The sequence below is a fragment of the Siniperca chuatsi genome, linkage group LG11, assembly GCF_020085105.1.
Source record: "Siniperca chuatsi isolate FFG_IHB_CAS linkage group LG11, ASM2008510v1, whole genome shotgun sequence".
NCBI lineage: Eukaryota > Metazoa > Chordata > Actinopteri > Centrarchiformes > Sinipercidae > Siniperca > Siniperca chuatsi.
Genome location: NC_058052.1, coordinates 21389681 through 21407319, shown reverse-complemented (window position 1 = coordinate 21407319; position 17639 = coordinate 21389681). Strand labels below are relative to the sequence as shown.

General features: G+C 38.4%; 2 protein-coding genes and 1 long non-coding RNA gene across 4 annotated transcripts in view; 2 read left to right on the top strand and 1 right to left on the bottom strand.

The window, feature by feature from the left end:
* The window catches only part of LOC122884062, a 44156-nt gene extending 43331 nt beyond the window's left edge, over window positions 1–825 (bottom strand). For both annotated transcript variants that reach the window (XR_006379789.1, XR_006379790.1), the window contains exon 1: window positions 563–825. This is a non-coding gene — a long non-coding RNA (uncharacterized LOC122884062). The remainder of the gene's footprint in view (window positions 1–562) is intronic.
* Window positions 826–976: 151 nt separating this feature from the next.
* six2a (SIX homeobox 2a) lies at window positions 977–4627 on the top strand. Its single transcript, XM_044213397.1, has 2 exons — window positions 977–1913; window positions 3390–4627. The coding sequence occupies exons 1-2, from the start codon at window positions 1354–1356 to the stop codon at window positions 3700–3702; spliced, it is 873 nt and encodes a 290-aa protein (XP_044069332.1). The 5' UTR covers window positions 977–1353; the 3' UTR covers window positions 3703–4627.
* A 9090-nt stretch (window positions 4628–13717) lies between these two features.
* LOC122884061 overlaps window positions 13718–17639 on the top strand; it is a 31078-nt gene continuing 27156 nt past the window's right edge. The window contains exon 1 of the mRNA XM_044213398.1: window positions 13718–14033. The gene's annotated coding sequence lies outside the window, so the exon portion shown is untranslated. The remainder of the gene's footprint in view (window positions 14034–17639) is intronic.

Sequence of the window (17639 nt, the reverse complement as noted above, 5' to 3'; positions counted from 1 at the left end):
CTTTGGGAATACTATAGCGCACAGTCTTTATGCAAAGTAATCAAATATTTTTGATAAACCTAACTTTCTTATAGGTCTAAAGCCTTTTTTTTTTTAAATATTTTGTTGTTTTTACACAACTATGACGCCCTTTTTACATTCAGTGGCATGCAGTCTATTTTCACTAATATAGCTGGCGTGACGCTATTAGCTATTTCCAATCACCTGTAAACCAACTTTACACAACTTCCTATTTACAAAATGACTGTTACAATTTTTAAAATTTCAAGTTAACTTAGATCAAATTTATCTAAATTTATTAGAGGTGAGAAAACATAAATCGCTGCCCTCTCTGACAGAATTAGTCTAATTTATTTATATATATATATATATATATATATATATATATATATATATATATATATATATATATATATATGTGTATATATTTTTTTTTTTGTTGCTTCATGGCAACCGCCATAAGCAGGTCAGGTATTTTTGCGAACTTTTCATTAAACGCTCATTAGCCTACTTGTTGTCGGCCGTTGTCATTTCACTTGTATGAAATGATGAAGCGACTAACTTTAAAGTTCCAGGCGTTGTGGAAATCTTGATTGATTTGTGAGAGCCGCTAGAGTCATGAAGACATACTTCAGCCGGCTGTGTGCGCTCTGGCGCCATCCTTCCCCCAGCTGCGGGACCAGCGCCGCTCTCCTTCTCCACACTCCCCCAGCTCTGCGCTCTTTGGCTGCCCGAGGTGTCTGTCAAAGTGAGGGAAAAGAAAAAAACTGTTTTAGAAGAAAAATCTGAGCAATATTTCTGTTGGTAGGCGGGCTGGTCGGGAAGGGAACAATCGGGTTGACTTTGCCAGGGAGCCACCTCAAAGCATATCAGGTTACTCTGAGTGACAGCGTAACCATGGCAAATAATTTGACTAAGGCTATTGTCTTATCCTCACCATCCCCGGGTCAGATAACCGACCAATCAGAGTTCATATAATCGCTTGTCTTGCCAGCTTAGAATAATATTATTAAAACGAGCCAGCGAGCCCGGTCTCCGGGAGTAGGTTATGTTGAAACGGCATAGAAAAGGTGGAGGAGGACGGTGGAAGGAGTAGCAACTTTCTCTCTTTCTCACCAACTTCATGAGGATTTGTCGCCTGGGGTTTTGCATGGCTGAATGGACTTGAGTTTATTTCACAATACGCAGTTGGATATTACCTTACCGTGGCCTGTTTTAAGTTTAAAGCTGCTCTTTTTGGGGACCTTTTGTCGCTTATGGACTTAATGCGTTTTGATTTAATGTGAGACTGAGTGGGGAGACGTGGAAGTAGGCAAAGGCACAATATAATCTGTATTGATTTACGTTGTCGCCATGTCCATGCTTCCAACGTTTGGTTTTACGCAGGAACAAGTGGCATGTGTCTGCGAAGTCCTCCAACAAGGGGGGAACATCGAGCGGCTCGGGCGCTTCCTCTGGTCCCTCCCGGCGTGCGAACACCTCCACAAAAATGAGAGCGTCCTCAAAGCGAAAGCCGTGGTCGCCTTCCACCGGGGGAACTTCCGAGAGCTCTACAAGATCCTGGAGAGCCACCAGTTTTCGCCGCACAACCACCCGAAGCTGCAGCAGCTGTGGCTCAAAGCGCACTACATCGAGGCGGAGAAGCTGAGAGGCCGCCCGCTCGGCGCCGTGGGGAAGTACCGCGTCCGGAGAAAGTTCCCCCTGCCCCGCTCCATCTGGGACGGAGAAGAGACAAGCTACTGCTTCAAGGAGAAGAGCAGGAGCGTTCTCCGGGAATGGTACACCCACAATCCTTACCCATCCCCGCGGGAGAAAAGAGAGCTGGCCGAGGCCACGGGACTCACCACCACGCAGGTCAGCAACTGGTTCAAAAATCGACGGCAGCGAGACCGAGCAGCGGAGGCAAAAGAAAGGTAGGAGTAAATATAAGACACTTAAAACATATCTCAGAATAGGTGAATGTTGTAGTATTTTTATGATTATATGATATCAAGCAAAAAAATAGACAGAAATCATATTAAAAAAGATCAAGATCCAGTGTTTCTTCGGTGAGCTTAAAGGCAATATGATTAGCTGACCTACATCTGGCAATTTATTGCACTGACCAAATATTAATACATTTTCAGTTCTTAACAAATCGCTCCCGTTCTCTCCACACATCTGTGTCTATAGGTGGAAAACTATATTAGAAGCAGGCACATTTTCCTTGCTTTTGGGTTTAGTAAACTCACTGTTGTTTGTATGTTTGTGATAATTGTGCAGGCCGTGCGTAAAAGTTGAAAGGCAGAAAATTAAAGGCCTGTTGTCAGGTAAATTACAAGGTTATAAAAGTTGCATTTACCCTACTTTTATCTTTAATCACACTTATAACATGAAATTTGACTTTCACATTAGGATCAGAGAAAAAATCAACTACTTTTTTAACCCCTTCAGATACTGGAGTGAACACAGAGTAGATACATAAGAGAACTTCTCAGAACACGTTTAAAAGTTGTTTTGCGGTGTAATTGATGTGGTGGGCTGTGTAGCCTCCATATCAGCCCGGTTGACATTTCATTAGGAATAGTTTGTACATTTCAAAGTTTGGAAATGACACAGACAGGCGTTTGGGAGACGTGTTTTAGTCAGGTGTTCGCTGGGTTGGTGTCTTCTTTCACCCTCTGGCCACTAATTCGGGCTGAAAGCTCCACGTAAATCATGTCTTCCCACTGAGAAAAGCCTTCCTCACACACTGCAAACATATGAGCTATGCCATACGCAACAAGCACACATTTAGCAATAATTAGACCTGCCATTTATTCAGACGTGGCAAAGGCCGAGAGCTTGCCCACTTTGATGGGCGACTTTACCCACAGGTCAGATACTTAATGCAGCTTCAATACTCAAACAGATTTGTTGTCTTCAGTCACTGTTCCCCACTACAGTCATTTAACTATCAGCTGCAGTGTATGAGTGATGTGAGTGAGTGAGTGTTTCCATTTTGGCACATGTGCGCATGAATGCATTGCTGATTGATGCATTAATAAATCATTAGACTAAGCATTTGATCATTTATATATTAATTACGCTTATTATGGCTATTGTAAATATGGCGTAGCCTAATTAATATCCCAGTACACACAGTAGCATGAACAACACTGTTTTTGCTCAGTGCGTGTGTGTGTGTGTGCTTCATCTAACAATGATGATTGTTGTTGTTTTGTTATGTTAAACATATTTATTTACAAATATTTTCTTTGCACATTTCGTCTTCTAGTTTTTATTCTGGGTGATCACGACTGTAGCTAGTTTTACTTGGTCATTTCTTACATATTTTCCCTACTAATGTGTTGAAAGAGTTTGTCTGCACTTTCACCACGCTGATATGTGATTTTGTTTTCTGTTCACAGAGAAAACAACGAGAACTCCAACAGCAATAGTCACAACCCATTGACTTCTTCCATGAATGGAAATAAATCTCTATTGGGGAGCTCGGACGACGATAAAACACCATCGGGGACACCGGATCACACGTCTCCGAGCCCGGCTCTGCTCCTCGGCTCAAACGCCGGTTTACAGTCCCTGCACGGCCTCGCGCCCCCACCGGGACCCAGCGCCATCCCGGTACCCAGCGGTGCAGACTCGGTGCACCATCACCACTCATTGCACCATGACACCATACTGAACCCTATGTCTTCTAATCTAGTGGACCTTGGCTCTTAAAAAAACCGGCACAGATGGGAGACAGAGAGCACCGTTTTTTGGAAAAGTAATTTACGAGGTGGCGTGAGACAAGCTTCAAGCACTTGCGGCAAGGTGCAAAGCAGACAGACTGGGACACTGCGAAAACAGCCACCGTAACAAATCATTTAGTCTCATATTCAACCTCTAAAAAACAAGTGGGAAAAATCTGCCAGTGGGCGCAGCACCTCCACTTATCCCCAAATTAAACTTCCGCTTGTTTCAGGGACTTTCTAGAAACAAGTGTCAAGGTGCAGCACTTAAGAAATATTCGAGAAATACTTAAAGCAGCCACCATTTTCTCACCCTATTGGCATATTTTCTTTTTAATTCGCTTAAGGAAAATATAACTCGAAAGATTATATGACTTGTTAAGACGGATCATTTTTGCAGTGGTGGTGCAGACAAAAGGTGAGGCAGATCTAGGTCGTTTTAGGTAAAAAAAAAAAAAGAAAAAAAAGAAAAAAAGTATTTTACCGGAATGTAATAACGTGACATGTTATTATATTATATTATATTGTTGAAAACAATAACAATAAAATGTCTTAATTCTTGTTACTATTACCGTTGTTATTTTAGGGGTTTAGATTTATCAACATACTCTGTAGGCACCGAGTTAAAGATACCCCATCGCCTTTTTGTTTACATAGGGTTTTCCAAGAGAGCCATAAACAGTTCATTTTTTATTTTATTTTTTGGAGGGGGACGGGGGGATGATGGGGTATGATATTCTCAAGTGTCTTATAAGAGCCGTGATAAGATGAAATATCTTAATCTCTTGATATTATTATTATTTGCATTTTCATTTGGAAAGAGACTGCATGTAAACTTTGCGATAAATGATGAAACATAAAACGATTCACCTATAGTTTCATATAGCCTTTACAATAAAAGAAAATGAAATACATGGATTAAAATCGAGGATTTCTTTGGTTCTGAATGATTCTTGGCTTTTTTTGTTGTTGCAGAAAACCAATCTATTTATGTAGTTTGTCTCATACGGATCACCTCGTTACCTATTTTCAAACCATTCAAGCTGGGTGACATTTTGAAAATATTTCAACAAAGCAAAAAATAGTCCCACACCAGAACGGCTGCAGGCAAATATCAATCTTTGCACATGAAACAGAAGGTTTGTTTACTGGATAAGATGAGCGCATTTCTTTGCACTTTTAATCGGTGTTTAATTATTTAAGTCTAATTCTTTTTTCACGAATCTCACTTTGATTGCACATATATTGTAAACAGAAAGTATAACTGTGTATCTAAACTGCCAGGGGGCTGTGTTAAAGCTGCTTCAGTTCCATACTTCACTTTTCCCTCTGGCCTGTTGAATGTGCGCTGAACCACCATTTCCTTAATAACTTTAGGGAAATGTACAATCATATAGCATTACTACCTAAAATCAAGAGCTCTTAGCCTTTGACACATATGCCTGCTCTAAGAAAGAGGATATTGTCCCGTATGTGTGGGCAGTCTGCTGGCGTGCACGGGTCGATATTCCGGGATTATCTACCATCTAATCATAAATGCTGCAAGGGGAAGTCGTTAAGGAGGAAGACTATCTGTTTCTCCCCATTCCCCATAAGTCATTTCCAGGCGCGTGTCCTTGGCTTCTGCAGTTAAAATGGACATGCAAGAACTTGGTCTGAAAAAGTCTGGAAATATGTGAAAAGAAGAAAATAATGATGCAGTATCGATTTTATGCCCTTTTAAAATTTAGGGAATATAGCCTAATTTAGAAAGTGGTCTATAAAAGTTGAATTGAAAGCGATTCTGATTTTTATTCTGTTTGTAGAAATGGGCGTTTTTTAAATGATGTTCGCCGATTTAAGGTCAAAGTTCACCCAAATCACGATTGCCGATGTTAAAATGACAAAACTAGAAAGAGAAAAAAAAGGACAAATATCGACACTTAATCCAGTGCTTTGTAAAAACAACACTAGTCAAGAGAGTGAAGCATGTGGCATGTGGCCATTACAGGCAAAGCTGGGCGAAATTTATACGTGCTTTTCCAACCTTGATGTTCAAGTGATGACACCTTATCTCTCCGCGCTCGGCTGAGGAGAACAAAAGTGCCGTAGTGTTTGGCGGAGAGAAAAAACAACACAGAACTGGAAACGGGTGTTGAAAGAAGACACTTTGTTTAAACAGCTTCAGCCGTGCAACACCTTCAGCCCCCCCCCAAGTCTGCTGCCCGAGTTGTTCGCTGAGAATAAACCTAAACCAGCATATTTTCTGCCTTTCTTACTTTCATTAGCTTCAATAATTTCAACGTGGTGCTAAGAGTGCGCTCGGTGCATTTTATTGTACTTTTCTGTGTCTTATTATCACCATAATAACAGTATAATGGCATATTTTATGCCATATTTTGTATCTTTACCTTTGTGCAGTTTATCATATTATTATTATTATTATTATTATTATTATTATAGGCTATATTCATCTCACAGCTGGTATAATAGGATTGATTTGGCAAAATAGCAATTATGCATAATTATAAACCATAATCCACAATAATGATGAATATTTTCTTTGTCACATGCTGATGTGTGGAGAATTATTAGGCTAAGAAACAGCAAAGGAATATTGTGGTCCAGTAATGAATTATCGTATATGCCCGGGTGGCTCTAATGGGAGTGTAAATATGAAAAGTGTACACAAGCAGTGTGTGAACTGTCTCCCTCCTGTCTGTAAATGCGGAGGATCAGTCGCACCCTGTTGGGTACAACTTCTGGCGCATGAAGGTCAATTACACATGCAGCTCAAAGCCCGCACTTTATAATTAACGAGGCCTTCAGTGCATATGGGTCTACGAAAAAAAAAAGCCTATAATAGCGGCTTGTGAAGAGACATAACACGGAATAGTTGGTCTCTCACCAAACCCCACAAAGAGTTTTGATTTTCGTCTCCTCGTACTTTCACTCTGTTGTTTCCCATAAGGTTTGAAATGTGAACTTGAACTGGCATTGAGAGTGCGCCATGTGTGCCCGGGGAGGGGAGGCTATTAAACGTTTTTTGGGCAGAAGATATTAGGAAAGTCCGCCAGCATTGAAGAAAAGTCCTAACAAGGCGCGGTTATAAACGCTGATTTGATTCTGCCAAGCAGGTTTATGGGAATAATGGCCCTCCAAAAGCAGCAGAAGAATCAGCATGAACGGTCAGACAGGTGTGAACTAGTCGTTGTTTCTCGCACAAATTCATCTGCAGGCTATTTAGTCGCCTGTCAATTCACCACGCTGGGAGGATGTTGCGGAGATTAAACGTCAAGTGTTCAACAACTTTAGGCAAACAATGTTGTAGAAAGTTAATGCCACTTTGGCCCAGGAAACAAATCCTGAAACAATCACACGAGAATGTTGAGTCCTGATCTTGTAAAGACAAATTAGTGTTATTATTATCGTCATAATTACATCACCGCCCAATCATTAGCACTAAATGCATTTTACACACACGTTTTCATCCTGTTTTAGTGAGTTTTGATTGTTATTTAATCGCCGTATTGATTTAAAAACATCAAATAATGCGGAGGATTTTATATTAAACACAGACACTATATGTATCCGCATGGCTGCTGCACCAGCTATTGTTGTTTTACGTATACACCTTATGTATTTTTGTTCACTAAACTGTTTTATCTGCATCTAACTAAATTACTACATAAAATCGCAGCGAATAGCAGCGCCCTAATTTTCGCGTTAGCTCAGGCAGATTAGATTTTCTTTTAAAGTTTCTCATCTTATTTAGCTGTGCTGAAAAAACTTAGCTTACGGACCTGTTATTCCCGGCAGGGTTTGTTTATTTTAGCTTGCTTATCTGGTTGTTTTTTTCTGCGGCAATTATTTGGAGTTGTCAGGTCTGGATTCGAGTGTCGTTTGCTCATTAATATTGCAAGAAAAAAAAGTACAAAAAGGTGCATTGAAATACAATAACTTCTAAGTATAAATCGGTATATTATGCTCGGCTTTTTAAGAAGCGTTTCCTTTGAAATCCACAGCAAATGTAAGATTTATTTATACTAAACTTGTAGACTAGAAACAGTTTCTGGACACTGCCGTCATTTAGGACTTTAATTGATGATTATCATCTGAGATTTTATACAAGAGAGCCTTATCAATAAACACGTGATAGCCTAATGATGCTGCACAGTAGACTACAGTAACTGCATTCATTAACAAACTGCAGGAAAGATTGCTAAAGCGATTACTGTAAAACACAAACAAAAACAAAAAAATAGTGGATGATCATAATTGATCACAATGACCAGTAAGTTACAGATTGCATACTGGATTAGCCTATTGTTGTTAGGGCGAAACCTTGTATCTCCAAAATGTCATTTTTGGAAAGTAAGGAAAAACCCACATTGTTATAGATGAATAATAATGCATTTTCTGGCATTATCCAAAACTATTTTAAGAAGTGTTCTTAGTTTGAAAAAATGTCTCAGCTCAGTGGAATGAACATGCCATCATTCAGCTTAACTAATGCACAAAAATCACTAAAATTGGAGATACAATGTTTTCATCCAACAGCATGATAGTAGCAGATACTTTAACCTGAGACTTTTTGTTAAGTGATGTTAACACACTCTGTAGAAATGTCAGGTACAGTGATGATAGTTATAATGTGACGCATTATTGGTCCCAGTGGGGAAATTCTCTTTTCACTTAGACCCCCTTCAGGGAGTTCAGAGGTCAGACTTTTATAGCAGCAGCCTCAGAGCTGGAAGGGATCCACAGTTTTGCTCAAGGAAACTTCAGCAGAACAGAGAGGCTTAAACGTGGGTCCTCAGGTTGCTTTGTCAAACCACTGTGCCAGTTTAAAGATGAAATCCACGGGTCTTAAGACGACCCAAATAATTTTAAAGACCAAACGGTGCAGCAAGTGACAGAGCTCTGATTCCAGGCATTGTCCCAGTTAATTGTCTAAAATATACAGGTTGAGTATCTGTGAGGATGCTAGTAAATGATGGCATTGAGTGTGAACAGTTAATGATTTATTCCACTTGTTGCCTAAAGATGTTGGTGGTTGTACTAACAAGAAAGTAAGACATCTTGGATTCACATTAATGATATACTGCAGCTGCAAAGTGGAAACTGTGTGAGTCAGACAACAGAGAGAAATATCAACTGGTTGCACCATCACTATCATTAAATGCTCACTTTTCACTGCGGGCTTCCACAGCAGCACAAAAAGGTGTGTACCACTTTACTTAAACCTTCTTATTTTTTAGTTTTAAAAGCAAGCCCTGACTTTTTACATTTAAAAAAATATCATTTTATCAGGCAGTCAGGCCTGAAGTCTTATGTGTCTACATATAGCAGATACCACTTCCTTTGATCCAATGTGTTTATCATGTTCACTTTTACTGGATCTGAACTGAACTGTACATCAACCTCAGTTAACAGTTAGTAAGAGGACCAAACACTTTTCCTTCTCCTCTAGTTGTAGGTAACAGCAGACTGTTCATCACCACAGATGAAACTGTCCTGTGAAATGGGAATAACATGTTTAGTACTGAAGTTCCTCTTTGATAATTTAAAAACCATGACTGGATAATGTAAGAGCTGCAATGGCATCGTTAGAAGCTAGGCATATTGCTCTAAAAGGTAAAATACCAACATACACAAAATGTACCTTCTACCTTAAATCATTTTACCAAAATAAAATCACATGCATGTACAGTATATCATTGTTATATATTTAGTGTTTTTCTATTACACAGCAAGTCATATTGGTATTAATGTCATAAAATCTGTTAAAATGTGTATTACTTAGCTTATGAAAATAATTTTAAATAGCTTCATTGTGATTCTTGTATGAAATAAATCCACAATGTGGTGGGAAATGCCTGCTGACCTAAGGGAGTTTGGGGCTGCACCTAAATATAACATGGATTCAAATATAAATGAAATGGTTCACAGACTCACTCTCTCTCACTGTTATTGGCTGATACAGTAATGCTGACAGGCAGTACAAGGCCAGTGTTTTCAGGCATAGATGAATAGATGAAATCGTGCACATGCCCAGACCGAGAACTATGAGGAACACCCAGACAGACAGAGCAATATAATCAAAGTTCATCAGTAGTATGATCACGGTTTGTATTACAAAAGTCCTCATTCTTAGTGCCTCACTCAAAATCAACCCCCGATTTGGGGGAAAGCTCCGACACAAGCCAACCTTGGAAATAAAGATATTAGTGTTTTCTGATGTCGTTAATGGTCGTTTACATCAGCAACCTTTGTAAACAAAGCAGTCTATATTTTCAGTTATGATCAGCTGAGACAAACAAAATCTGATTAGTGAAAATACCTGTAATTTCTATAGTCCAGAATTACACATCTGCCCTTTAGATTATTTGATTAGCCTATGACTAATCAATATCATGATTGTGAATACCAGTACTGCAAATAAAAAGCAACTATTGACAAAATAGTACCATTGGAAATACTTAGTTGCAATTTTCCCCAAGATTTCACTTTCAGAACACAAGCATGTCTAACAAAAGCCTCTTCTTATGGTTTCTGTTTAATTTTACAGCACTTTGAGGTCAAACACAGTGGTGTGATTATTGATGAGCACATTGATTTCATCCTCTCCTCAGCCATTATGCATTTTTGTGTGTATCAGGTGTGTCCCATAAAACAGGATAAAACAGTAGGGGGTTTGGGGAGTGAGGAGGGGGTCGGGGTGCACGGTGTAGAGTTACGGTCAAAAAAGAGAGAGAGAGAGATGGCCAGGGGAGTACGAGCATTAATGCACTCCCTGTGTGCTGGACGCGTACTGTTACAAAACACACACTCTCACAAACACATAAGCACACTGCGGGTGCCCTTTGCTCGAGTGAAAGGTTACCTGGCAGACCAAGTCCTGACTTCCATTGCTGCAGCCCACTCCTGAGACCTGAGACATATCAAAAAATGAAGAGTTCAGCTATAGTAAAACACATTTCATTTTAAACAGTACAACAGTGAAAACAGTACTACTTTACTTAAAGTCCCCCCCATTTACCATTTATAAGCAGTGTATTAACAGTTAATAAATGGTTGTACTACACACTATAATGCAGTTGTACGCAGCTATAAGGACATTTTTAAGTGTTTTATTAATGTAAGAAAATATCGACTATCGCGATATTGTGTTTTGTGTTACTGTATCGATTCTCAAAAGCACTATCAATTTTTAATTAATAGTTTACCTGCAAAGATTCGTGGCAGTGTTGTAATCTATCTTAAGCCATTTGACTCTTCTACTCTAACGTAACAACGTAAACTGAGACAGGAAGAAGGAAGTACATATCCTTTGCTCAGATTGCACAAAAAGTAATGCTGTTCTTTATACTGTGACAGTTTTCCTAAAATTTGATTTAAAAAATTGCAATATATTGAATCATAACCCCTGTATCGCAATACGTATTGTATTGCCAGATTCTTGCCAATACACAGCCCTAATTAATGTACAGTATTTGTCAGCTATTATAACTTCTCCTATGAAGACATATTTAAGATTATGACAACTGTTTTTTACTATATTGTCATTCATTATCTGTTTATACAACAACCTCCACTTATGAGTGCCCACAGGAGTAATAGGTGTTGACAAATACATTAAGTAACACTTATATCTGCTTACACCTATGTTCTAGTGTTATAAACCATTTATTAAATGTTTATATACTGCTTATGAATTCTAAGTAGTAGTATGAAAACTATAGAATTTTTAGGTGGTTAATGCGTGTGTGTGCATGTGTTGGTGTAAAGGGTAAAGAAGAAAGAGTTGTATTTGTGAGTGTGAGTGTGAGTGTGTGTGTGTGTGTGTGTGTGTGTGTGTGTGTGTGTGTGTGTGTGTGTGTATGTGTATTTGTACTTGGGGTTAAGAAAGGCTCACCTGGGCCTTTCCCCCTACTGTAAATTCCTAGATGGGAGACAGACACAGGCTATTCTGATCGCATTAGGTTCACTCCGATGACTTTTCCAGCTATTGTCACTTGACACCGCTCCATTAAATCTGTCCAGCGTAAAGATTAACTACACCATTCTTTATGCTTTCACTGGGTGTTCACTCTGAACACCAAAGGGCAAGTTAAATCATGCACAAGATTTTCATAGTGTGCTGTATTTTACGTTCAGCCTATCTAGCCTTTTACTTGATGTTATATCAACTAGCAGTACAGAGTGTCACTCAGATAAATTGTTGTAAAACTAGTCCATTCATCAGTTTAGTTCCCCTTTTCATTGTTAGTAGTAGTCATCTGATATTACAGTAACATATACAAATCAAGATGCACATTTTGTCAAGCTTCAACAAACAGTTCTTAAGGTTTTTTTTTTACTTTGTGCCACTTGTGTGTTTATTGGTTGGTTTATTTTAACCTTCATTGACCCTGATATTCACCATACCATAATCAAAATGCAATTATGATATAATAATTAATTTAATGTTATTGTTGTTATTATGACAACATATTTCAGATATATTGTTATATACATTCTTGAATATACTATATTTCTATATTTTGTGGGATGAAAGCTCCTCTGGGTGATGATAGGCCTCTCTAGTTTGTGGTGCAGGAAACACTTCTGTGAAACTCAAAGTGTTATCACAACACAAATTCCACTAATAGACTGTGATTTTAAATTTTAAATAGCCATTATTATCATAATGGATATCATCACTAAAAACTTCATAGTAGTAAGTTTAGGTTCCTTTTGTAGTTTTATGTTTTTGCTTTAATGAACAGAAGAAAGGGTTACTGATGTGTCATATAAGCAGTCAGAGCTGCATTTGAACTGATGGTATCCCAATAGGCATATATTTTGACTGTTCAGCAGCATAACACATTTCTCTGTCGCTTAGTTGCAGATGTTTTGTTTAATTCATGTCATAGGACCCTGAAACTTAAGAAAGGTCTGATGCAAGTATGGTAGTGAAGAAGAGTGGAAAGTTCTGCATGCTATTACTGTGAGCTCATCAGGTAGGTGCGTTGGTAGCCTAGTTTAAGACAAATGAAAGAATGAATAAATTAGTGCTAGAGGCAATTCCACCTTAAATATAAATCCATCTTTTTTCTTGCAAATTTATGATATTCCAGCTACGTTCATGTGACATCTGAACAAGTTATTTTGTATAAACTCTGCACTTTAACATGACAGCAGCTTGCAAATATCCAAGTTACAACAAAATTTGGCAATCTCTCCTGTCCCATTTAGTTTTAGATTATAACATAGTCTGTATCTTCTTTTCAGTCTTTCTTTGTAATTGCGTTCTTTACATTACCCCAAGTGATCTAAATTTAATTATGTTTTCTTGTTCTAAATGTTTTCCTAAATACTTCCCCCCAAAGGGTGACAACCCTGACGCCACTAATACAATAACAAGAGAAATAAAATAAGATAGGTCTTGAACCTTGAACCTTGTACACCGTTACACAAGTATTTGTTGCTTTAAGCAATTAAATGTTATGCAGCTTATTCATATCCTACTCTGGGCTTCTGTTCCAACTCAGGAGCAGATGAAGGAAACTTCTTTCTAATTTGGATCAATCAGTATTGGTGTTGATTGTGCACACTAGGCCTTTCTGTCTGAGTGTGTACAGTGCAAGTTTGTCTGTTTCCACCTAAACACACTAACGGGTTAAACCTGCCAGACCGTTGACTCAGCACACCGTGTGTGTGTGTGTGTGTGTGCAGACACTTAAATGTTGGCACTATTAAAAAAGAAAACAAAAGAGGCCTTGATGTTTTTAAAAACTACTGAAGACAACAAAAGTAAGTCATGGTAAAGAAAAAGAAAAGTTTGTGGAATGTGGCCTCTAACTTGTATTCCTTGTACCTGAGGTGGGAGCAAAGGGGGTGGGAGAGTTGTAACTATATCAACCAATCTGTCAATGGAGGATAAAGAGAAGATGAGGTGAGTATTAATTAAGGCATCTGCTTGATAAACATGAACTGCTTCATATGATCCTATGACACCAATAAACACACAGTGACCTGAGATTCCCATGAAATCCCACCCTTCCACTCACATACTGTATAGACACACACTGTCACACTGTGTTCACTCCACTTAGTGCTGTGTAGATTTGTTTAAAGAGTAATAAAACCTCAGAACAGACGTGATGAAAGGTAACCATTTGGTTTTCTCCATAATTTAGGGGGAAAGCAGCGGAGTTCTGAGCAAAAGGACTGAAAAGGCTGAAAACCGTGTTTGAGCTGAACACTGCTTCTACCTAGTGGTCAGAGAGTGTAATTGTATGTGTGGAAAGAAGGGAACAAGACCCTGATAACAGTGATGAACACGCAACAGGAAAGGTAACACAGCTTGGCTCTGATACTCCAGCAGGTGCACTGTGGTGAAGTAAGCAGGTTAAACACATAAGAGCAAAACCAGTCTCTGTACTCTCACAAAAGAAGGAAGTGTGGTACCAAAAAAAAAATGGCTAAGGCACCATGTATGAAGTGAAAATGTAAAAATATTTCATTATATGGGCTAGACAAACACACTACATCCACATGTCTTCATCAGGTTTATATAGAGAGATAAGTGAAGCTAATTATATAGATCAGTGAATTTCGTTATTCATTCATCCAACCTTTATTCATACAAGGTGGTCCAATATGAGTTTTTTTTACTCTATTTTGCATGAGTGCCATGTATACACAGGACAATAAAAGCAGAAGGGTTACAAAACAAATGTTAAGACTAATTTTAAAACATAGAAAACTGAAATGAAAGGATAAACATAAAATGATTAAAAATACATTAAAACAGCAATAAATACATTTATATAAGGTGGTGAGAGTGTCTACTTAACCTTAAAGATAAACTATTACAGGTACAGGTATAGTCAATGTTAGTCCTTGTTGTAGATACTATTATTGCACACCTCAAGATTATAGAGTTTGTGCCTAGTAAAGAAAGTAATTGTTGTTATTTATTACACATAATGTTGGTTATTTAAAGCAGATCTTGGCTTATTCTGCCAAGATCTGCTCAAATGTGAAGGGCAAAGTGAATACTTATTGTCTCCAGACCAAGTTTCATGTGCTATGAAAAGCAGACCTCACACTGTTTTAAGTAGTTTAGGTTAGAAAGCTGACTCCTGGGGGAGGCAGAATTAAGGGAGAAAAGCTCACTGGCACAAATACTCCTCTTTTGCCTACGGTATGTTGTTGCTTCTCAGAGCAGCCAGATTATGTTGTAGTAACTGAAAGTTTACAAGTTCTGTGACAAGGAAAAGGAGATGGAAAGGGATGCTGTCACATGATAGCAGATACATCATTACTGGTGGATAAAATGTCAGTAAATATCATAAATGTCTTTCCACATTAATTTGGATTCCACATTATTGTTTAATTTGTGTTTTCATACTCGAGTTAAGTCACCATGAAAAATGACAAACAATAGCTATAGTTCTCTCTTTCTCTTCGTCTTTCCCTCTCTTTCCCATCCCCCTCCTCCCTCCCCTCTTCCTCTTCCTCATAACTTACACTAGACTGGTTTCCAAGCTGTGGACTCCTCTTGTTGTTGTTTTTCTCTCACCCACAGCAGTGGCAGCTGCTTGAAGTCTCTTTTGCTTTGTTGCCTTTCACTTGCTGCTTGATTAGCTTCTCCACTGCGCTTCAAATGCTCTTGGGTTTCAGCCAAAGCAATTTTGTAGTGAGAAATGCTGAAAACATGCTACGGGTATAATTTCACTACACAATGATAGGTAGGCATAGAGGGGGGCTGTGTGTCAGTGACCTTAAAGCTTCTGTATACACCATTTGTAATTTATTGTACACTTGAATTGACAAACACATGGAACTACTGGAGTGGATCTGGAAGCTGTGAATGACATTAGCAGCTTGCATAGGCAACAGGAAAGGCTGTCTGTTCTTTAGAGTGAATGTATTAAGCTATACACAGAATAGTCTTCCATGAGTTCTGAGTGAAAGCATGCCAGAAGCTGTCACTCTTGTTGTGTTTGTCCTTCAGTTTTGTTTCACTTCCATCTTGTCATTTCATGAATTGAAGTCAAATTTTCAACCTTGAGCTCATGATGACCCCTTGTGGTTAAAGTAGGACATTTCTTCTGATTATTGCATGATGTGCATGTTTGCATAATGACCCATATCAAGGCAATGATGAAAATAATTCCAGGTCAAAAATTTGGAGTCGTAAGTAATTCTTTAATATTTTAAATACACAATGACATGTGAGACTATAGAACACATTTTGGTCACTGATTTATTTATTTCAACTTATTTGTCAAGAGTTCGCTAACCTGGCCCATTTCCCCCTTGAATTTTGATAGATAAGCCATGTGTATTGGTTTCTGGCCACTTAGAAGCTGAATCTGGAAGATGTGTGATGAGGGTGCCTTGCTCATAGGAACAGTGGCGGTATTTGTGAGAGGAGGGGGCTATGATGATGATTATACATGCACAGAGCAGCTAGCTAAGATCGTGTGTTAAATTAATGCTATGATGCTACAGCTGATAGTGACAGGCTGCCTATCCCACTCTCACTAGTGCATTTAAAGTCCTTTCAGGAATAAAAAAACATGTGGTCATATGATATCATATTACTGTATGAAAACATAACACCAGCTAACAATGTCAATGACTGTCACAGCCTTTGAGTTTAAGTTGTGATGTCACAGACTGATTATAATATTGCCATTAGTAACCATGCTGTGATGGAAATATATGTGATTATGGAATGAAAACCAACTAAAAACATTTATAATGATTACTCATAATAAGTAATTTTCATGGTGAATTTAAATTTTGAAAAAAGAACTACACTGCCACTAAAAAAACAGAGGCAGATTTATGTGACATTACTATATTCAACACAAAACAATACAAAGAAATAATTTGTTCCTATTTGTTCTCAATAACACGGCAGGAGGCTGATAGCTGAGCAATTAGATGCTGAGTGCTGTGCAACTTGGAAAAATTATGCATCAGAGTGAAAGCCTTCCTCAGTCAAACAATCCTTCCTTAGCAATGTCATGAATGAGTTCCAAGTGATGTCAGAGTGAGTAATTATTTCAGTGTGGATCAAGTTTGCAATCTGGTTAAAAAATGTTATTCAGGTGGATGTGAGTTATTACAGATCACTAGATGGCAGTGTAACATAGTGAGACAGCTACATACTCTACACGTACAGACAGATAGTGTGAATGCAGGGACAGAAGACGGTGTGTGTGGGGGGGAATATGCTCCTGTGTGTGCATTCATACACATACATACAGTGTTTGCACTCTCGTGCTCTTCATGCGTGCATGTTACATTTGAATGAATGAACGCGAGGAAGTGATATCTTAATCCCAGAACAAACGCTGTCCAGCGTCTCACTCATCTCTCCTCCCTGGGGCTTTATAGGCTACCAGTATGCTGGAGAGGATTACATCAGGGAAATCAAAAGAGTGCACATTTGCACATTGCCCACTGACATCGTCACACCAAGAACAGACACCACTGAGTTAAGCCAATTGACCATTTACACAGCTCTCAACCTCTCCCTTTGCCCTCTCTCAATTCTCTCCAACTGCTCACATTCAGTTTTGATAGTGTGTGTGTATGTGTGTGTGTGTAAAGCAGAGAGAGAAGGAGAGACTGATAAGAAGCCAAAGATCTGATGTTGGATTAAAACAACAGCATATTGTTGAAACTCAAATATTTGTTTTTATTCAAATTTTTAAATTATAGAGGGTATAACGAAAAATATGGGTTTTGAAAACTAGATTAGTTCATATTCAGTGTTTTATGTATGTTGTTCAAATATTAAAAATGATCAAAAATTAGATATTGTTTTAACTTTTTCTGTTATTGTTCAAATACTTATCCTTCTGAGTAATGTAAGTGTGATATGTCATCTTTCCTTTTAGTTCACTGATGTTTCCGTTTAACTCTATTTTCATAGCAGAA